Genomic DNA, 23,240 nt, shown 5'->3' on the forward strand with positions numbered 1-23,240 from the left:
AAAGTATGCAATGCTGGGGCTGTATCCCTGAGGATTCGGACTTAAGTGGGGTCTGAGGAGAGCCCCAACATGTGTATTTTATTAAGTGTTATAGGTGGTTCTGTTGCACCCAAAAGGCTGAAGAGCATTGCTTCCACTAGCAGAAAAAGGTACCACAGGACAGCTGAGGCTCCGGGAATGCATGTGACTAAGGAACGCCAACCAAAGTACTCCACCGTCTCTGGAAAAGAGCCTTCCTCCCCAAGCTTTGTCCTGATTCAGGCCTCCCAAAGTACCTGGCTCTCTGGACTGGCTATCATCACAAATGTGCAGGTCCAGGCGGGAAATGAGCAGATGGTAAGAGGACTCTTTCACATCAAATTTCTCAAAGTACTGGCTGAGGCGGCTGGTGCTGCTGCTGCTGCTGCTGCTGCTGCTGCCCTGGCTGCCACCAAATGCCTGGGCCCAGGACTGCTGGGCACTGGGAGCAGGTGGGGTGGTCTACATGTGACAAAAAGAAAAACAAGACGTCCACACCCTGAGACTCCCCTGCAGGCTTCTTTAAGCTTTAGTCCAGCCTGAAGAAAAGTACAATTCAGCAAGATCCCCTTCCTCTTATAACTCTTCACCTGGCAACTCAGGTCTGTCCCACCTAAATTATCCAAATTCCAAAAAGCCTAATTATAATTTGTCTAGTAACTATCAGAGTACTGTTCTGAGGTCTGAGCTGCCCTCCGAGCTCTTACCCCCAGGACTGAGCTGACAGATGCTAAAACACTTCCTCAGGAACTCTTTCCTAAACGCCCTCTTTCGGCCCAGGTGGTTAGATGCCTTGTCTCTGTGCCCTCTTAGCACAGTGTTTATCTCTGTTACAGCAGTTTTCACATCATATTATAATAGCTTGTTGGTGGTGTATATTACAAAACAGGAGAGCTCCAAGGACAGGAACAAGAAATTTATTCCTCTTTTCCTCTCCAGTAGCTAGCACTGTATACCTAACACACCAGAGTGCACCAACTCCCAATGAACAGAATAAATGAATGAATCAGAGCCGGAAGCAAAGCCTATGCTCACACATCCAGAAGTAAATAACAACTTTCTCCAATAAGCCAAAAAAGTCTACACTCCTCTTATGTTGGTATAAATTAGGTCTGGCCAAACATTTCCCCAGCCCCACCAAGGGTATCTGTTTTGCCTCTAACCTGTACAGGTTCAGGGGCCAGGCTCTTCCTCTGCTGGGCTGACTTCTCCATGGCCTCACTCAGTGACTCTGCATACTTCATCATAGCCTTGAGCTGCGAGTCAGTCAGCACCCAGAGCAGGTCGTCCAACAGGAACATCAGCTTGGAGGCTACCACATTGCAATCTTTGGTCTGAAGGGGCCACACAGAACACAGATTCAACATCTCACACTATTCCAGCTCCTCAAAGTGACTACCACCGAATCAATTTCAGAGATGGTGTTTCAATCCCCAGGACATGAACGTAAAGTATCAAGCACTTTGGAGAGTCAATTTCTTAAAACTTTTACTAAAGCAGCAAAAAAACAACTGTCAGCATCCCTAATAGGGGTAAAAACTGTCATTTCCAAAATTAAGATGGCAGGGAGATGGAAATGTTCTCTTATTACTGGGTACTTTGCAACACTGAAGTGCAGGCCCTGCTTTTCCAACTGTCAATCCAGACACCAATAACATTGAGAAAAGAGAGTGCACCAACTCCCAAGCTATTCAGGAGAACAGAAATTGAAAGTTTTTCAAGGACAGAGAACACACTCACTCTTCTCTTGAGGGCTATCTGGATCCTGCCCTGGTTGGTAATGAGCCTCAGTGGGGTGGTAACCAGGTCCTGATCCCCACTGTCAGTTGCATCTGCCTCAATCCGAAGTGTTTGCCAAGTTATTTCTTTAAATGTCAAAACCTAGAAGAAAAGAGAGTAAAATCCCTTATTTCTGTGGATAAAATTAAGCAAAAGGTGGGAAATCCAAGGGGAACAGACTGGCAAGGCAGAGACTCCCACCATTCTCAGCTGGGATTTTACCAATACAAGGCAGTGGAAGAGAAATCCGAAACTGAGGAAAGGACAGAACAATAACACCAGGCAGAGGAGTGAAGTTCCTATGTTCCCAGGACTAGGGGATCATTTGAGGAAATCCCCGACACAGGAATACTGTCCTTCAAGAATTAGTCCTACTTTAAACACCCCCATTCTCTCCTCTTGAAATGCTAGGGCTGTCACCTCTCCTCGGTGGGGGTCGGTGATGCGGGTGAGGCGGAGGTCACTCTGCTGCCAGTTGGGGTTGACACTATAGCCCTGGAGCTGCCACAATTCAAAAGAAGCGTGGAAGGCCTTGGAGTGAATCTTGATAGTGATGGAATTGACGATGATGAACATCCCCTCCACCACCTTCTCAGCAAAGCCATACTCGCTACAACAAATGAGGCAGACCAATGTTCAGAATCATGTGCAACCACACACACTCTTTATTCTGGAAGACATCAGACAAGACTATTAACAATGCCCACCCTTGTATGTTAAAACTATACATGATTTTTTTTCTTTATTTCTCTCCTCACATTTCTACTTTCTGGTATTTTTTAAATTTCTAATAAAATTTTATAATGATACAGTACTCTTTTTAATAAGATTTTAAAAGATTTTTATTTATTAATTTATTTTAGAGTGAGAGGAAGGGAAGGAGAAAGAGAGGTAGGGAAACATCAATGTGAGAGAGAAACATTGACTGTTTGCCTCTAATACGAGTCCCAACCGGGGACCAAACCTGCAATCCAAGCACGTGCCCTGACTGGGAATCAAACTGGTGACCTTTCACTTTGTGGGATGATACTCAAGCAACTGAGCCACACCAGTCATGATTTTTAATGGAATTTTTTGTCTAAATAATGAATTAAAAGAAAAAGAGTTTACCTGGAAACAATCTCCCTCTTCTCTCAAAGATTAAATTGGAAAAAAAAATTTACAGTCTACAAATTAACTGAAATAAACATTTGAGTATTTTCTGTGAGTGGAACTTTAACTACAGAATGGAAACACTGTTTGTATAAAATCTTCCAAGTCAGAGCACACTCTGCAAAGGTATGGGGAAGAGGAGAGAAACACAGTAGGTGAGCAAGAGGTTAATACTGTAAAATCTAATCAACAGTAGTCCCACCTTTACCCTAGCTAATATATCCCAAAGACTATAGCTGTACTCCCATAGTGAGAGGCCAGAAATGCCAAGCTGAGGAATGAAGGCCATCTAAGAGTATTTCTGGATGTGGAAAACAAAGACATTCTTGACATGTAGGTGAAATAAATTCTCATTATGAGATGAAAAGAAGGTCAGAAAATTACAAACTGAAACAAACAAACATACGCAGCTGACTCTTCAACAATACAGGGGTTAGAGGCACTAACTCCCCCATGCCATCAACGATCCACAAAACCCCATGTATAACTTTTGACTCTTTCCAAAACTTAACTATTGGAATACTAAGAGCCTGATGTTGACCAGAAGCCTTACCAGTAACATAAAGTTGATTAACACATAGTTTGTATGTTATATGCATTTATACTGTATTCTTAAAATAAGTAAGCTAGAGAAAACAAAATGTTATTAGGAAAAGTGTATAGAAAAGAAAACACGTTTACAGTACTGTACATATTTATTGAAAAAAATTCTGGGAACAAACCCACAACCATATCAAAATTACAACTAAACTACAGAACCACCACTATTCAGAACCACCAGAAATTGAGCTGAAGTCCTACAACTACAGAATTAAAGAAGAAACCACATCGAGACTGATAGGAGGGGCAGAGGCACAGAACGGGCTGGTCCAACACCCATGTGTAGTGGATAAAAATAGGGAGAGATATGTTGGAGCAAGGGGTCCCACTCCCACACCAGGACCCCCAGACCCAGAGTTCAAGTGCTAGGAAGATAAGTCCCTATAACTTCTGGCTATAAAAATCAGTGGGAATTTAGGCCGTCGAAGACAAAAATTGCTAGATTCCCAGGCAGTTTCTCTTAAAGGGCCCATACATGGACTCACTCAGACTCGGTCCCTCTGGGGCTCCAGCTTAAAAGACACCAGAGGCATATGGGGAGGAACTGAAATGAAGTGTCTGACATCAGGGTGAGAGCCAGAGGATAGCTTTCTACCAGGCAGAACTGCTGGCAGAGGACACTGTCCCTTTTCTGTGCCCGTTTCTTTTCTGAGACATCCCCCCACAGAGCTAGCAGGCAGGTGCCATATCTGAGACTACATCAACCTGGCTCACACTGTCTGCCCCACCCTGATGATTCCCTGAGGCTCTGCCTCACCCAACCTTCAGGCCCACCCAAGCAGCTTCCAGTGGCTTTTCCATACAAATGGCACATCCTGGCTCACGCTTCAGATTTTCCTATAAAATCTCTCAAATAGGCAGCATCTGCCCTCAGCGTGTCCCATACCTTTAACTAAATGGCCCCAGGCCCAGCACTAGCAAAGCCATCCTTGGTTCAAAGCTTGGCATTGCTTGGACATTTCTGAGCCCAGCACAAGTGGCAGCCATCTACAGATCACTTGGTAACTTATGCCACGTGGCCCCTATCAGAACACAGGTTGTGACTGATCTTGGCCTGTACCTCCCAGGAGGCCCCCGAGCCAGCACACCCAATAGACTACTTCACACCATGTTGAAGCACCACCACCCAACCACCTTCACAAGGGACACACTCAAGGGGTGGACTCAGAGGGCACATGAGCCCCACTGATAAGTCCTGCTCTGTGGGGTAGGCCCCTGCGCAGCTGATCCTCCATGGTTGTCAGTGGTCACAGTCAGTCATTGCAGCCAATTGGCCTGAAGGTAAATCCCTCCCACTGACGTGCCAACAGCAATCAAGGCTCAGCTACAACAGGAGGGTGTACACAGCCCATGGGGAGAGGTGGGGGTGCACCTAGAGTGCCCAGCTTGGGGTGATCAGGAACACTGTGCCACTGGACCCTACAGGACACCTACTATATTAGGTCACACTACCAAACCTGGGAGATGTAACAGCTCTACCTAATACTTAGAAACAAACACAGGGAGGCAGCCAAAGTGAGGAGACAAAGAAACATGTCCCAAATGAAAGAACAGAACAAAACTCCAGAAAAAGAACTAAAAAAAAAATGGAGACAAGGAATCTACTAGATGCAGAGTTCAAAACACTGGTTATAAGAATTCTCAGTGATCTAGTGAAAAACTCAGCAGCACAAAAAAGGACTGGTCAGAAATGAAGGACATACTAACTGAAATTAAGAATAATTTACAGGGAATCAACAGTAGAGGAGATGAAGCCAAGAATCAAATCAGTGATTTGGAACATAAGAAAGCAAAAAAACACCCAATCAGAACAGCAAAAAGAAAAAAAGAATCAAAATAATGAGGATGGTGTAACGAGCCTCTGGGACAACCTCAAGCACACCAATGTTCATATCATGGGGGTGCAAGAAGGAGAAGAGAGAGCAAAAAATTGAAAAAATATATTTGAAAAAATAATGACAGAAAATTTCTCTAACTTGGTGAAGGAAATAGACACCCAAGTCCAGAAAGCTCAGAGAGTGCCAAACAAGATGAGCTCAAAAGGGGCCCACCCCAAGACACACCATAATTAAAATGTCAAAAGTTAAAAAAGAGATATTAAATGCAGCAAGAGAAAGCAGTTACCTACCTACAAGGGAGCTCCCATAAGAATGTCAGCTGATTTCTCAACAGAACCTTTGCAGACTAGAGGGACTGGCAAGAAACATTCAAAGTGATGAAAGGCAAGGACCTACAACCCAGATTACTCTATCCAGTAGAGCTCTCATTTAGAATCAAAGAGGAGATAAAGAGCTTCCCAGACAAGAAAAAGCTAAAGGAGTTTATCATCACCAAACCAGGGTCTTCTCTAAGAAGAAAAAATAAATAAAAATATGGACAATAAAATGGCAATAAATACATACCTATCAACAACTGAATCTAAAAAACAAAATAAACCAACAAGCAGAACAAAAACTCATAAATACAGAGAACATTTTGACAACTGCCAGATGGAGCTTTGGGGAGATGGGCAAAAAAGGTGAACAGATTAATAAGTGCCAATTGGTTGTTACAGAATAGTCATGGGGATGTAAAGTACAGCATAGGAAATATAACTATGTATGGTGTGGATGGGTGCAAGTTTGATCAGGATGATCACTTAGCAAGTATGTAATGTCTAATCACTGGGTGTCCATCTGAAACTAATATAATAATGTATGTCAACTGTTACTGAAAAATTAAAAAATTATTTAAAAAATAATAAAAATAATAATATATAAACACTAAGTATTAAATAAATAAAATATTTCAAACTCTCCAAAAAAACAAATAATCAGGATAGTGTCATGATTTATTTTTCCTTTTCTTGAAGATACCTTTTCCCTAGAACTGAACACTAAAAAGGTTTTAAAGCAATGGCAACTCAAGGAATACCATTTTGCCCAGACTGTAGTCTTTAAATAACATTTCTTAGTAAAAGGGATCAGGATCTCTTGGAGAAATGTCTGATTCCAGGTCTCAGGTAAGGATGTATAGAGAAGCCTGAAACATCTTGTACTGTTTTAAAGCAGGAAAATTACTGGGATCTTGTCCAAAGGACATAGGTGGTGATTTTGAAAGGCTCTCACTGGCCAATTATAGGGACACTGGAACAGCAAAAAGAATAATGACTGTAAAAGTATGACATACAGCAAATATATTTTAAAAGTAAATATAAATGTAGGATATAAAAATGTAAAATGTGAAAGCATGTAAAAATATGTAAAATGTAGTCCTGGCTAGTGTGGCTCAGTGGACTGAGTGCTGCCCTGAGAACCAAAGGGTCACCAGTTCCATTCCCAGTCAGGGCACATGCCTCCCCAGTGGAGGGCGCACGAAGGCAATGACACACTGATGTTTCTCTCCTTCTCTTTCTCCCTCCCTTCCCCCTCTCTAAAGATAAATAAATAAAATCTTTTATTAAAAAAATGTAAAATGTAACAGGAATGTAAAATAGTAAACCACTCTGGAAAAGTATGACAACTTCTAAAAAAGTTAAATCCTTACCTACCATACCACTCTATCATTTCATTCCTAGATACTCACTCAAGGGAAATAAAAGCACATAACCTCACAAAAACCTTCAATATAAATGTCCACAGCAGCACTGTTCACAATAGCAAAAAACTGAAAATAAAATGTCCATCAACAAGTGAATGGATAACAAGCTGTGGTATATCCACACAATGGAGTATTATTATTCAGCAATAACAGGAATAAACTACTGATACACTCAATGACATGGATGAATCTCAAGATAATTATGCTGAATAAAAGAAGTCAGACCAAAAAAAACAGTGTATATATTATATGATTTCATTTACATAGTTATAGAAAATGCAAACTAATCTATAGTGACAGAAGGCAATGTTTGGGGATAGGAGGGAGGTAGGAAAGGGAAGGGAGAGGATACAAAGGAGAAGGTCACTGTGTGTGGGGGTGATGGATATGTTCATTATGTGGATTGTGTTGATGGTTTCATGGGTATACACATATGCCAAAACTATCAAATTGTATACTTTATATATGTGCAGTCTATTTAATGCCCATTATACAACAAAGCTATTAAAAAGAAATCCATGAATTCAAAAGTATACCTCTTCCTTCCTCTCCCCATCCCCCCAAAATCTCTTTATATATTAAGCTGTCAACTCATAATTATTTTTCTACTTATATATATTTTATATATAACATCATGTTAGTGTGTTTAGTATGTTAGTATGTCAGTATATTTTATATATAACATCATGTTTAGGTATACAGGATTTTTATATTTGATAAAGGTAAAGAATCCAGCATTTATCCTGACATACCTGTAAAAACTATATTTCAGGGTAGTCAAACAGCTGGTTAAAGAAAATTCTTTTTCTTTTTAATTAATTAATTAATTAATTAATTTTCAGAGAGAGGGAGAGGGAGGGAAAAAGAGATGGAGAGAAATATAGATTGGTTGAGTCTCACAAGCCCCCAACTGGGGACCTGGTCTATAATCCAGGTATGTGCCCTGACTAGAATTCAACCAGCAATGCTTTGGTTCGCAGGCCAGTGCTCAATCCACTGAGGCACACCAGCTAAGGATGGTTAAAGAAAATTCTTTCTAGAAAATCACAGCTAATAAATGCAATAGGAAGAAAATAATTATAAAACCCCTATTTTGCATCCCATGATGAAATAAAGGATTTAGACAATTATCATTAAACCATGAGGTGAAAGGTAGATGAGGATCTCATCAGAATGAACAAATCAGGCCGATATCATTTAAACACACTAATTAACCTTAACCAGGGGAACATCACGTGTCTCCAGATATGTTACAACAGGAAATATGCAGTACTATTTCTGAAATATCCTTTTTTTTTAAAGATTTTATTTACTTGTTTTTAGAGAAAGGGGAAGGGAGGGAGAAAGAGATGGAGAGAAACATCAATGTGTGGTTGCCTCTTGCATGCTCCCCACTGGAGACCTGGCCCACAACCCAGGCAAGTATCCTGACTGGGAATCAAACCAGCGACCCTTAGGTTTGCAGGCCTGTGCTCAACCCACTGAGCTACACCAGCAGGGCTATTTCTGAAATAGTCTTTAAAAAAAAACTAAATCAAATCAAGCCTTTAAATCTAACTATCAGACTACATGAGAAACATTTTAAATGACACTTTGAGAATCTGGGAAATTCTTTATAAAAAATAATCCAGTTACTACAAAGAATAAATGATATATTAAAAAGTAGGGGTGGGGTCAGTGTTTAGAATTTAAAAGTTTTAAAATTCTTATCACCCAAATATAATGCACATAGTTCTCTGATCCACATTGTATTATAAAACACATTTTAGAGACAATTCAGGAAAATTGAATATGAAATATAGATAATATTAAGGAATTCCTATTAATTCTATTCATTGTGATAATGGTATTACGGGTATTATAGTTCTTTTTTCTTCTCAGTCCTTGTCTGTTAAAGATACATGACACAGAAGTTTTCATGGGTGGGATTATATGGTATCTGGGATTTGCTTTCAAGTGCTACAGCACAAATACACACACCACACAAAATGGCAGAAGAAAGGTGAAAAAATGACCAAATGCTAATAACTGTTGAAATGAGATCTTGGGTGCATGGGGTTCATTATCCTATTCTCTCTACTTTAGCTATGTTTGAAATTTTCCATAATAAAAAGTTTTTATTTTTTAACTCAAAGGTGATCTGGACCAGTTAACGTTTTCAACTAACCTCTGTCCTGAAGCGAGGGCAATGGGAGACTGTCCATTGGGAGGCCGAGGCTCCTCACATGTCTTCATCTCCACCTCCACCTTATCCAGACACTGAAATAAAAGCCACGAGGAGCTAAGCATCTGCACAAAAGCCCACATAGCACAGGTTGTGTCATCTTCATCCCTGTGCTCCAGTGCCTAGCTGAGCACTATGTTCACAGTGGGAAGACAATTAATATCTGTTGAATGAATGAACAAACTGAAATACAAAGAGTGGTCTCATCTTTCCCCTTTCATTTCCATTAGCAGCAGAACTCTGTAACAAGTATGAGATTAGCTCCCAGCAGAAAACTAAAACATAAATCCAATTACAGAGATATTACCATTTCTCTCAGGATTCCAGTCTTTGGGATAAAGATGTGCATCAATCAGTTATTTAAGAGCTATCATTTGATAATCACCCAATAGTCAACATGAACTAAATTTCTAATTTTTCCTTTGTTAGGATTCTAAGGGAAAATAAGGAAATTGAAAGGTAGTCCCTGGGAAGCAGAACCTGTTGTGAAAAACAACAAAACAAAACCAAACCAACTCAGGCCCTGACTGGCGTGGCTCAGTTGGTTGAGTGTCATCACACAAAGCAAAAGGTTGCCAGTCCAATTCAAGGTCAAGGCACATGCCTGGGTTGCAGGCCTGGTCCCCAGTTAGGGCACGTGCAAGAGGCAACCGATCAATGCTTCTCTTCCTCTCTTTCTCCCCCTCCATCCCCCTCTCTCTAAAAGTAAATAAATTAAATCTCAAAAAAAAAAACAAACCCTCAGGACTCCTGGCTCTCGTGTCTCAATGTTCATCCCCATACTGTCCAGTAGTTACAGAGTGAGTCCAGACAATAGTCACTCTGTCTCAGAGAGAAGCTCACAGGCCGGACAAAGCACCGACAGCTTCCTAAAAGGGACAGCTTATCAGGACTCCTCTACATCTTCCCTCAGATCCCTGAAAACCCTACCCCAGCTATCCCCATTTGATTATTTGCAATCAAGACAAGCCATTACCAAGCAAATTGGGTGTGTCTTCAATTTTGTCCACTGGATCTGAAAGAAAAAAGCAAAGACTCAGGACTGTGGAAGGCAGGCCTGCTGACCAAAGAGAGCAACAGCACTCTGACTCCCATTCTCACCCGGATGGAGGCCCTGTTGCAGTAGACCCGAGTGATGGCTAACCAGGTAGGCAGCTCCAGCACATTCTGTAGAACCTCTTCGTCCAATTCTAGGTTGGTCAGCTGACCCTCCCCTTTCAGGGTGCTCAAATTGATTTTGTCTGGGGAAAGATTCTTAGTAAACCTGAAAAGAGTAATGATAAGAAGCTATTATTTCCATGGGAACCTGCTAAACGGGCACACAGCCAATAACACTTCTGAATTTAGGGAACAGAGGACATTAATAACAAACACCTAATGACCACTGCCTCTACACTATGTAAAACGTTGGGTGAGACCTATTATTCTACTCACAATTGTGTCATCTTTCTTCTTTTTCTTTTTATAATGGAGATATATATAAAAAATCACAGTTATTTATGTGAGTGCATAGATATACTTACTCCAAAATAGGTATTACTAGTTCTCTTTTTTATTGAAGTTATTGGGTTGGCATTGGTTAATAAAATTATATAGGTTTCAGGTGTACAATTCTATGATATACCATCTGTATATCATATTGTGTGTTCGCCACCCCAAGTCAAGTCTCCTTCCATCACCGTTTATTCCCCCTGTACCCTTCTTTCTCCCCATGCCATCCTTCTACTCAAGAACCTACAATGAAGGTTCTGGGGAAATGGCTGTAGCAGTGGCAACACAGCCTTTTGATATTTCTGAATGCCCACATAGAAACAGAGCAATTAGATAGCAACACAAAAAGCCCATGGATAACATTTAAAACTAGACAATAAAGCATCCTTATAACCCCCCATATACAAGCAGGAGGGGGAAAAACATCAACAGTCATAAGACAGGAGTGCTGTAAGCAGCTGTGCAGATCAACACAGAGGGAAGTGACAGCGCATCTGATGGGCCACAGAACAGAAGAATCCCAAGACAACCAAGAGCTAAATGAAAAACCATGTGGCCAATTTGAGATAGCAATTGAAATTTGTGGGGTTCTGTCCACTTCAAGAGGTCCCCAGTGATGCCCAAAGGAGCTAGAACAGTCTAGCCCTATAAACTCATATAAACTAACAAAGTCTGCTTCCCAGGACAGGTGCCCAGCACTGAGAAGAAAATGCTAGGAGAGGAATCCAAATTGAGTAAGATGGGGTAACAGAAATGAAGAGTCTAACTGAAAATAGGGGCGGGGAGTGGGGGAAGGACAGGCCAGGACATCTTAGAAAACAAGCAGGTATATTTTTAACACTACTTGAAACAACAGAAGCGAGAGCTCTACAAATTTAAAATATGAAAGAGTAAGACACTAGCTATTAGCTGTCAGGTAGGGCAAAATGAACCCCAGGCCCTAACACATACCTTTGATGTGATAAAAGAACACACAACCACCACCTATAGTCTTGCCAAAGGGACTGAACCTGAATCTCATCATGCTACTGGGTCCAGTTGCTAGTCTTCAGGAAATACAAGACAGAGGAAAACTGCTGAACTGCACTGTAAGCATGCAATCAGTAAAATCCAGACCATGGGGAACTCTACAGTCAGGTGGCCTGGACATAAACAATCCGCACAGGCCAGTCTTCTCACTATTCCACATTCACTGTCTGTCTTTGCTCAAGTGCTGGGCCACCCACTTCGGTTCCTGGAGTACCCTCATCACGATCTGCCAATCAAGGCCCAACTCAATACATCCTTTCTCACTGAGGCTTTCTTTCCCCAACTGCTGCAATGCACATTAAACAATTAGGATCTTAGGATATTCTCTAATTCTCCTGTGTGTAACCACCCCTGAGTAATTAGATGTTAAGCACTTTGAAGTCAGTGCAGTCTTAGCTTCCCCTCCTAATTGAAATGGTTACCTTATAGAATGCTCAGCCTGTGTACATCTTAGCTAACTGCACTGCTTGCTAACTACTCCCAGCTCCCTTCTCTCATCTCCTTCAGCTGATCAATCTAAGGTCAGTTTCTCACAGCATAATCCTCTCCTATAAGACAAACTGTCTCAATGAATCTCATTCCTGTAATTCTTTTTTACTGCTTCTCATCATCATTTTCCACACACTAGTTAATTGTATTTTGCCCTCCATCCATAACTATACTTAGCCCTTACATATATTAGATGCTAATAGTTGACTTTGGAATTATATTGTTTATCAACTTCTACTTTTTACACATGTCCTTTCCTTTTACTAAGCTGTGTTTTTAGGGCTTTTGGTTTTCTTTGAGCCATAAGATCATGACATATAAAAGCTTTCATTTTTTTTTACAATGCTTAACATGGTACTATGTACAAAAGTTCTCTAACAATTTTTTAAATGATAGTAAAAATTTTTAGAGGTTTATAAACATGCAAAACAATACTGTATGATATAAGGAATACATAGGAATGCACTAGCATGGTAACAAATTCAGGAAAGTGCTTTCATATAGGACGAGGGAGTTTCCACAGGAAGTTTCAACTGTATGGATAACACTTATTTCTCAAGTTGGGAGGTGACTGTATGGCTGTTCATTGTATTACTATTTTTACCTTTTTATATGGCAACTATTTTATAATAAATCTTTCTAAGATTTCAGTCAGTTACTTATTGTATTTACTACTGGGAAAACTACTCTGCCATGGGTCTCTCAAGGTGGCTACACTGTCTTGCTGGGTGCCAAAAATGCATGACCTGCACAGTCCACTTCTCAGGACTGTGTTGCAAAGAGCAGTTTTGAGGGATGAAGTGACATCCCCCTTCAGAAAAAGAGGAGGCTTGCTTATTGCTTACCAAAAACAATGGATTCCCCAAGCTCAACGCGCCATTTCTGTAACACATGTGCGGCCATCTATTTAGGCTCATTCAAGACACTCCCATGGGACTTGGGGGTGGGGGAGGGAACTAACTGCAAACATATGCTTAGGCTGCTTGCTGGGCCATAAGTAATTAAGTCCCTTGTCTCTGATCCAAGAGTCTCGTAACACATGCACAAACTGTAGCGGGCTAATTATTAGCTTCTAAATACAGTAACATAAAATCCCAGACCCTTACACATACTTTTCATAGACATGGAAACAATGTGGTGATTGTGGGGGTGGCAGGGTATAAGGCGGATAAATGCTAATGAAAAAAATACAATGAAAAAAGAAAAGTTAATAGAAAGGAATTTAAATCAACATTTACTAAGTATGAGACAATTTTATTCTCTGAAACAAAAACACAAGCTTTCTCTAATGGCTCCTATTGTTTGGAAACTACAGAGGAAAAGAATTCCTCTTTTCCTACAAGAAATGGCTGCAAGGAAACAGAATTGTAAAACAGAAAAAGAACATCTTAAATAATACTTCCACTACATGAAACAACTGAAAGAAAAGGAAGTGAATGCCCTGAGGAATTTGAAGGAAACACAGTCCCGAGGGAAGAAAAGGAAAGCAGAAAACAGAACTCAACATTATTTGTAATCACTAGGTACAGAAAGGCTTTCTTTCTCAAGCCCCTTGTGTATTTAAATAGGATATTACAATTATTATTTCCTCCTAGCAACCCCTCCTCCATTGTTAAGTATTCAGGAAAGCCACAGCAGCTCAGAAATTGGGGCGGGCACTCTTTAGACATATTTGTCTTAAAGATAAGAATATTTGAAGACATAAAATTAGTTTGTAAAGACTATATTTATCCTCCTGTCCTCCCCACAGATTCCAATAAGATCCCATCTTCCTATCACAGCTGACACATGGCAGGAATGGCCACTATCAGAGATGGGAGTAAGGATCCCTCTAATTCGCAGGAGTGGGGAGAAAGGCTGAGAATCACTAACGTGAGTTACTTGTCCTCATGATAAAGGGCATTTTTAGGAAAATAAAGTGATAGAGACTTTTTCAAGTATTGGATTGGCCAAAAAGTTCATTTAGTTTTTTCCATAAAATAAGACACATTTTTCATTTTCACCAATAACTTTATTGATTTGGATATTTTGAGTATGTTGGCTAAGACAACTAAGTGCTATTAGAGCCATCTTACAGGAAATCCCAAACAAACTTTTTGGACAACCCAATATATTTCTCTGAAAAAAGAGGAACATGCTTCAAATAAAATGAAACAAATAGTCAAGAATAAGTTAATTAGCACTGACATTCTCAGAATGATTATGTTCATAGTTACCACAGATCTAATTTCTACATCGTACTCTACACAAAAATCTAACTCTATTTACAGCTCCATATAAAATAAGTGTCATTTTTGAAGCCCTGAATTAAACCGTATGAGACTGTGTTACATTTCATCTTAACCTTGCTAGTATTCAGGGCAATGCATCTCAAACTATGTGCCTCGGATCACATAGGTAGAGTCACTTTGATATGTTTAACACACTCCAGATATACTGAATCACAGCGGGGAGGTGGGTAGGGAGTCCACATTTTTAACAAACTCAAGGTGATTTCTTTTGTTCTTTAAAGTTTGAGAATAGTTTGAGGTTTCAGTTAACCAGCTAAAATACTTCAAGGAAGAGAAAACCAGTGTCTGTAGATGGAAAAGAGACGCAAAAATTCATTCTTCAAGAACAAAGTTTCAACTTCCATTATTATGGCTTGGTGGTTAAGAGCACAGGCTTCAGAGTTAGACTTGGGCTCAAAACCTGGTTCTCTCACTTATTAACACTGGCAGTGTAGGCAAACTGTTCAACTAAGCTCACAGGGCTGCTGGGATTGAAAGAGCTAGCTCTCATACATTAAATACCTGGCATTTATTAAGTGCTCAATAAATAAATCTCATTCGTTGTTATTTCTGGGTTCTACTACACTCTTCCTTTAGGATGGGCTTAAATGATTATCTTAAAGAAAAGATTTAGGTAATCATTCCAACATGTATACAAATGTCAAATCATTATATTGTACACCTGAAACATGTAATATTGTATGTCAAAATTTTAAAAGGTTTAGGGGGCTTCGGTTATTATCTGAGGACTTGGATTTTCTTTTCTCTTTTAAAAAAAGATTTTACAACTTCCGGCCAAGATGGAGGCATAGGTGGACGCACCGTACCTCCACGCACAACCAAGATAGGGACAACAACAATTTAGAAACAGAATAACAACCAGAACTCACAGAAAATTGAACTGTATGGAAGTCGGACAACCAAGGAGGTAAAATAGACACGTTCATCCAGGCCGGTAGGAGGGGCGGAGTCGGGCAGCTAGGCGGAGAAAGGTTTTGGAACAAAGAGCGTTGGGACCTGTGTAAGGCATCCTCAGTGCGCTAGACCACAGCGGACAGACCCTGGGCGCGCAAGAAGTGACTGGCAGACCCTGGACAAAGGGTGGAAACGAGCAGACCCAGCAAGGCAGTGATTGTGAAGCAAGGCACTTCACGCAAGGCAACTGGCTGACCGGGCAGTCTCAGGGTCCCAGCACCGGGAAACAGAGCCTCGGGGCACTTATTGAAAACACCTGTGGGGGTTGAGGCACAGGGAGAGATTTTCAGCCTCACAGGAAAGGTCATTGGAAAGACCTATGGGGTGCACAAGCCCACCCACATGAGAATTAGCACCAGAAAGGCCCAGTTTGCTCCGGGGAAACAGCGGAAGGGACTGAAGTCTGACGGAGAGCAGAGCAAGTGCCACTGTTCCCTTTCAGAACCCCCTCCACACATATAGTGTCACAACCCAGCGACTGGGCTGACCCGCCCTGGTGAACACCTAAGGCTCTGCCCCTCATACATAACAGTTGCAACCAAAAAAAACAAACAAACAAACAAACAAAAAGGCTCAAACAGAAGAACAAATGAAAGCCCCAGAACCATACTTTTAAGCAACCAAGAGATAGCCAACCTATCAGATGCACAGTTCAAAACACTGGTGATCAGGATGCTCACAGAATTGGCTGACTTTGGTTACAAATTAGATGAAAATATGAAGGCTACAATAAATGGAATGAAGAAAAATGCACAGGAAACAAATGTGATGGAAAGAAAGCTGGGTCTCACATCAATGGAGTGGACCAGAAGGAAGAAAACAACATACAAACAGAAGAGAATGAAGAAATAAGAATTCAAAAAAATAAGGAGAGGTTTAGGAACCTCCAGGATATCTCTAAATGTTCCACCATCCCAATTATATGGGTACCAGAAGAAGAGGAAGAGCAACAAGTGGAAAAGTTATTTAAACAAATAATAAAGGAGAACTTCCCCAATCTGGCAAAGGAAATAGACTTCCAGGAAGTCCAGGAAGCTCAGAAAGTCCCAAAGAAGTTGGACCCAAGGAGGAACACACCAAGGCACATCATAATTACATTAGCCAAGGTAAAAATGAAGGAGAGAATCCTAGAAGCAGCAAGAGATACGAAGACAGTAACCTACAGAGGAGTTCCCATCAGACAGACTGTCAGCTGATTTCTCAAAAGAGACCCTGCAGGCAAGAAGGGGCTGGAAAGAAGTATTCCAAGTCATGAAAGACAAGGACCTACATCCAAGATTGCTCTATCCAGCAAAGCTTTCATTTAGAATGGAAGGGCAGATAAAATGCTTCCCACATAAGGTCAAGTTAAAGGGCTTCATCATCACCAAGCCCTTATTATACAAAATGTTAAAGGGACTTATCTAAGAAAGATGAGAAAAAGAAGATAAAAAACATGTATAGTAAAATGACAGCAAACTCACAATTATGAACAACCACACTAAAACAAAAACAAACTAAGCAAACAACTAGAACAGGAACAGAACCACAGAAATGGAGATCACATGGAAGGTTATCAGTGGGGGAGTTGGAAGAGGAGAGAGGGGGAAAAGGTACAGAGAATAAGTAACATAGACAATAGGTAGAAAATAGACAGGGGGAGGGCAAGAATAGTATGGGAAATGTAGAAGCTCAAGAACTTATGACACATGGACATGAACTAAAGAGGGGGAATGTGGGTGGGAGAGGGTATGCAGGGTGGAGAGGAGTGAAGGGGGGGAATGGGACAACTGTAATAGCATGATCAATAAAATATATTAAAAAAGCAAAAGAGATTTTACTTATTTATTTTTAGAGAGAGGGGAAGGGAAGGAGAAAGAGAGGGAGAGAAACATCAGTGTGTGTTTGCCTCTCGCATGCTCCCCACCGAGGACCTGGCCTGCAACCCAGGCATGCGCCCTGACTGGGAATCAAACCAGTGGGCCCTTCAGATCACAGGCCAGCACTCAGTCCATTGAGCCACACCAGCCAGTGCAGGACTCAGGTTTTCTTTAAGAGATAACCCCTCAGATCTATCTTTCTATCTCAATGTCACATCTTCCATTCCCAATATGCTTATTTCTATCTTTCTGACCTGGGTATCTAGAAATTAAAATCTGAATAAGATTAAAACTGAATTAATGTTCCCCAGAAACCCTAACCATTTTATCACACTCTGGCTCCAGGAATATATTTTCATCGCTTGTCTTTCTAGTACTAATGGTCACAAGAGAACAGAAGACAGGGAATAAAATTATCAATGAAGCTAGTCAAAAATCAAGCTTGTAAAGGCAAGGCCAACTAAGTGAAAACAACAGGCCTACAGGACAGTTCTATGAACTATGCGGCCATGTCAACTGGCGAAAGACAACACTGACATCTGACAGTAACCAAGTGGACTTATGCCTCCAACTGTCTCTGAAGTGACTGCATGTGTGTGAACGCCAGCCAGCCAGGACCGGAGACTAACCTCAGTTAGGACTGCTTACCAGCCTGCTGGCACGCTGCCTCCTCAACAGCACCAACACAGAGGAACCAAAAATGCACAAAACCTGTCTTTCTCCCCCAAAGTGGATTAGGCCCTGGATGAAACGTGAACGTTCATATTTCCAGTTAGGGCACAGAATAATTAGCAAGTGAGAGGATAAATTTCATTTTATTATATAATTTTGACTATCAGGGTAGAGAACCTCTACAGAGATGGTTACCTACTTCAGTCTCTATTTACACAATCACTCTTAACTTTTTCCCAGACATTTTTACTCTGCCCTGACATATAAAAAAGCTGATTTAACATCTTTTTTTCTAGGCTATGGCTGAATATGGAGATGGACACACAGCTTAAAATAATTTTTTGTCTTTTTATTCTACAGGTTGGGCTACATGTCCTTCAGCCAACTAAGAGGCATTTAAAAACAATTTATTTTGACTTCCAGCCAAGATGGAGGTGTAGGTAGACACACTGTGCCTCCTCACACAACCAAATGAAGGATAACAACAAATTTCAAAACAAAAAAACAACCAGAACTAACAGAAAATTGAACTGTATGGAAGTCCAACAACCAAGGAGTTAAAGAAGAGACATTTGTCCAGACTGGTAGAAGGGGAAGAGACGGGCAGCTGGGCACAGAACACTTGGAGCAAAGTAGCAGCTGGAGAACCTGGAAAGGCAACAGATTGCAGACTGCGTGCAGATAAACTGGGAGGAACAACTGGAAAGTGAGACAGACCGCATGACCCAGAGTTTCAGTCCTGGGAAATAAAGCCTCAAACCACAGATTGAAAACACCTGTGGGGTTCAGGTGGCGGGAGAAACTCCCAGCCTCACAGGAGAGTTCACTGGTGAGACCCACAGGGTCTTAGAACGTACATAAACCCATCCACACAAAAATCAGCATTAGAAGGACCCAATTTGCTTGTGGGTAGTGGGGGAAGTGACTGAAATCTGGCATGGAGTGGAGCAAGCGCCATTGTTCCCTCTCGGCCCCCTTCCCCACATATAGCGTCACTACGCAGCAAGGTGGGTTGCCACCCCTTACTACGTAACAGGTGCAGTGAGATTAAAAAAAGTGGCCCAAATGAAAGAACAGATCAAAGCTCCAGAAAAAATACAACTAGGCAAGAAGAGATAGCCAACTTGTCAGATGCACAGTTCAAAACATTGGTAATCAGGATGCTCACAGAATTGGTTGAATATGGTTGCAAATTGGATGAAAAAACGAAGGCTACGCTAAGTGAAATAAAGGAAAATGTACAGGGAACCAATAGTGATGGGAAGGAAACCAGGACTCAAATCAATGGTGTGGATCAGAAGGAAGAAATAAACACCCAACTGAAACAAGATGAAGAAACAAGAATTCAAAAAAATGAAGAGAGGCTTAGGAACCTCCAGGACATCTTTGAATATTCCAACAACTGAATCATAGGGGTGCCAAAAGGAGAAGAGGAAGAGCAAGAAATTGAAAACGTATTTAAACAAATAATGAAGGAAAACTTCCCCAATCTGGCAAAGGAAATAGACTTCCAGGAAGTCCAGGAAGCTCAGAGAATCCCAAAGAACTTGGACCCAAGGAGAAATACACCAAGGCACATCATGATTACATTAGCCAAGATTAAAGAGAAGGAGAGAATCTTCGAAGCAGCAAGAGAAAAGGAGACAGTTACCCACAAAGGAGTGCCCATAAGACTGTCAGCTGATTTCTCGAAAAAAACCTTGCAGGCAAGAAGGGGCTGGAAAGAAGTATTCCAAGTCATGAAAGACAAGAACCTACATCCAAGATTGCTCTATCTAGCAAACCTTTCATTTAGAATGGAAGGGCAGATGAAGTGCTTCCCAGATAAGGTCATGTTAAAGGGCTTCATCATCACCAAGCCCTTATTATATGAAATGTTAAAGGGACTTATCTAAGAAAAAGAAGATAAAAAGTATGAACAGTAAAATGTCAACAAACTCACAGCAATTAACAACTGAACCTAAAAACAAACAAAACAAAACAAAAGCAAACAACTGGAACAGGAAGAGAACCACAGAAATGGAGATCACATGGAGGGTTATCAGTGGGGGAGTTGGAAGAGGAGAGAGGGGGAAAAGGTACAGAGAATAAGTAGCATAAATGTTAGGTAGAAAATAGTCAGTGGGAGGTTAACTGTAACATAGGAAATGCAGAAGCCAAAGAACTTATATGTATGACCCATGGACATGAACTAAAGGGGGGTAATGTGGGTGGGAGGGGGTGCGCAGGGTGAAGGGGAATAAGGGGGGGGAATGGGACAACTGTAATAGCATAATCAATAAAATAAATTTTTAAAAAAGCATAATTGGAAGGCACAAAATAAACAAGGGGAGGTTAAGAATAGTATAGGAAATGGAGAAGTCAAAGAACTTATATGTACAACCCATGGCTATGAATGAAGTGGGAGGATATGCTTCAGGGTGGGGTGGTGCTGGGTGGAGGACTATAAAGGGAACAAATAATGGGGACAAATGTAATAGCATAATCAATAAAATATATTTAAAAGTAAAAAAATAAAATAAAAACAATTTATTTTGTACAGTACAAGTAGGGAAAAGCCTCATCCCTTGACCTAGACTAGCAGAAGCAGTCTAATGATAATGACATTTCACTTTGTACAAGGCATTGAACTAAGGTGTTTAACACATTAGCCTTCATATGTTATTTTCCCTATTTTGAAGAGGAAGAACATGAAGTCTAGATGTGAAGTAATTTGCCCAAGGTGACAGGGCAGGAAAAGACAGAGGCAGAGTATGAACCCAGGTCTGCTCACTGGACTGTCTCACTTGTACTAACATCTTCTCTTAATATTGTGTTCCTCCAAAACACACCCAGCACAGAACGGATTTATAAGCTATCTCGGAAATGGATGGAAGACATCCTTTCTCTTTTTACCATGGACTGCTTAACCTTAATAAAATAAATCTAACCTTTGGTGGGTAAAGTTACAGTTTAACTCCATCAGAAACCTTTCTAAACTTTTCCACCCCAATCAGACTAATAAAGTATGCCCAGGGCTAATTCACCACCATTCCAGCAGTAACACCCAGCCTCTACCAAGAGACTAACAACAATACAGAAGGTACTGTGCCATCAGCTCTATGATCCAATATGCAAGTAATCACCAAAAGCTGAACAACTAAGAATTCTTCAAGCACATTCTCGGGACTGCTGATGGTGCCTGCAGGCCCGCTGGACCACCATGGGCTGTTCTCCTGCAACAGTAATAATGACACAACACACATTTGCTTTTTCACTTAGCAATTTCTTTTAGAACTCAACAAAAAATGAATATTACTTATTACTTTCTCAAAAACAGTCAGTAACAATTCTTAAACTGATTTTGTCTGCATTCCATAGTAGTAACAGAGAATAGATAAAAAGGTGACAGATGGGGCTATTGTGAAGGTTTGTGGAGGTTTGTTCAACCAAGGAAACCACTAATCTGAGTTCTGATCTGAAATCATCCCACAGTCCCTGGCACAAATTTTATTCGGCATTTGTGTTCCTAATTGAGGATGCTATCACTGAGTCCAAGGGTGGCTAAAAAGGCTAATGGAAGCCTGCTATTTATTCCACTTCTAGTATGTGGGAAAACATTTTCCGGCCATCTGTTACTGTTACAGAGCAGAGAAGCTAAGATGAAATCAAGTTGGAAAAACAGATTTTGATTAGGTTTCATTTTTGCCAAAGGACTGCAATCTGCCACAGGAGAAAGGCTCTCAGACATCTTTGTGAAAATGTACAATGATGCTGAGAAGTGAGAATTCTTAGATTTGCAGGTTCACAGAATTTCAGAGCTAGAAAGGATCTTACATAATCTTTAGTCCAAATCTATAATTTGCAAATAGTCAGAAAGTTAAATGACTTGCCCAAGAATCACAGCTGGCCAGTGGTAAAGCTGGGACTAAGTAAAATGGTAGAAATGGGACTTAAGCCAGCATTCATTCAAATATTCCACTACTTGCATACTGTAATTCAGAACCTTTATTGCTAATAATAGAGTGAATAAATTGCAATAATCAGTCTGCTTCAGGTCCCATAGAAATTGAAAAGGAGAATTAAAAAGGTCCACAAAGCCCTAGCCGGTATGGCTCAGTTGGTTGGGGGATGATCCAGTGAACTGAAAGATCATAGGTTCAATTCCTAATCAGGGAACATGCCTAGGTTGCAGCTTCGGTCCCTGGTCTGGGTATATGCAAGAGGAAACTGATCAATGTTTCTTTCTCTCTCACATTAGATGTTTCCCTTCTTCTGTCTCTCCCTCCCTCTCTCTAAAATCTGTGAGCATGTCCTCAAGTGAGGAATTTAAAAAAAAAAAAGTCCACAAATACACTTTGCTTCCTTCACTACTTTTCCACTAAGGTGGAATTAGTGGCAAGGACTGGGGTGATCACAGCCCAGCCCTTGCCTTCTAAGCTTCCTGTCCAAATCCACGTCTAAGTATTTTCACTGCTCAGGCAATAGCACAGGCTTGTCTTTAAGCAAAGATATAACACAACATAACACTGAAGCAGTTTATTTAGATTAAAAAAACAACAACAACCCTGAATCAACCTAAACAAAATATTTCAATTGCTAAAGTAGCTAACTTTCCATCCTAGATAATCTGCTGAAATAAGCCATTCAATCTTAGATGTTACCCTAAAAGGTAGTTACTCTCAAAACTTCTGCATGAACAGATACGGCTTTTTTTAATGGTGCCTTTTATTATGTTTTTAAAGATTTTATTTATTTACTTTTAGAGAGAGGGTAAGGGAGGGAGAAAGAGAGAGAAACATCAATGTGAGAGAAACATCAATTGGTTGCCTCTCCCATGTGCCCCAAGTGGGGACCAGTCCGCAACCCAGGCATGTGGCCTGACCAGGAATTGAACTGGCAACCCTTTGCTTTGCTGGACAACGTTCAAACAACTGAGCCACACCAGTCAGGGCCAGATGTATGACTTAATAGAAGAAAATTCTTTCCTTCTAGCTTTGCATTTGTTGACAATATTGGGTTTTTTTAATTGGTTTTGTCTTACTTGAGGTGCAATTTATGTACAGTGGCTTATTTCTGAACTTTCTATTTTGTTCTTCTGATCTATTTATCCTTATGCCAGTA

The 23,240-nt window shown here is 40.7% G+C and overlaps 1 protein-coding gene across 2 annotated transcripts in view; it reads right to left on the reverse strand.

Annotated features, from left to right (window-relative positions):
- UHRF1BP1 (UHRF1 binding protein 1) overlaps positions 1–23,240 on the reverse strand; it is a 72,729-nt gene that overhangs the window by 35,030 nt on the left and 14,459 nt on the right. Inside the window, exons 2-8 of one of the 2 annotated variants that reach the window (XM_045834701.1) lie at positions 10,454–10,616; positions 10,329–10,367; positions 9,296–9,387; positions 2,218–2,407; positions 1,759–1,899; positions 1,182–1,352; positions 276–480 (exon numbers count right to left, since the gene is read on the reverse strand). In XM_045834701.1, the coding sequence (XP_045690657.1) occupies positions 276–480; positions 1,182–1,352; positions 1,759–1,899; positions 2,218–2,407; positions 9,296–9,387; positions 10,329–10,367; positions 10,454–10,616 (1,001 nt within the window). Of the gene's footprint in view, positions 1–275; positions 481–1,181; positions 1,353–1,758; positions 1,900–2,217; positions 2,408–9,295; positions 9,388–10,328; positions 10,368–10,453; positions 10,617–23,240 lie in introns of those variants that run through there. The other variant, XM_045834708.1, reaches the window with a different exon arrangement.

The sequence above is a fragment of the Phyllostomus hastatus genome, unplaced genomic scaffold, assembly GCF_019186645.2.
Source record: "Phyllostomus hastatus isolate PE091 unplaced genomic scaffold, TTU_PhHast_1.1 phas_contig_1048, whole genome shotgun sequence".
In the NCBI taxonomy this organism is placed as follows: domain Eukaryota; kingdom Metazoa; phylum Chordata; class Mammalia; order Chiroptera; family Phyllostomidae; genus Phyllostomus; species Phyllostomus hastatus.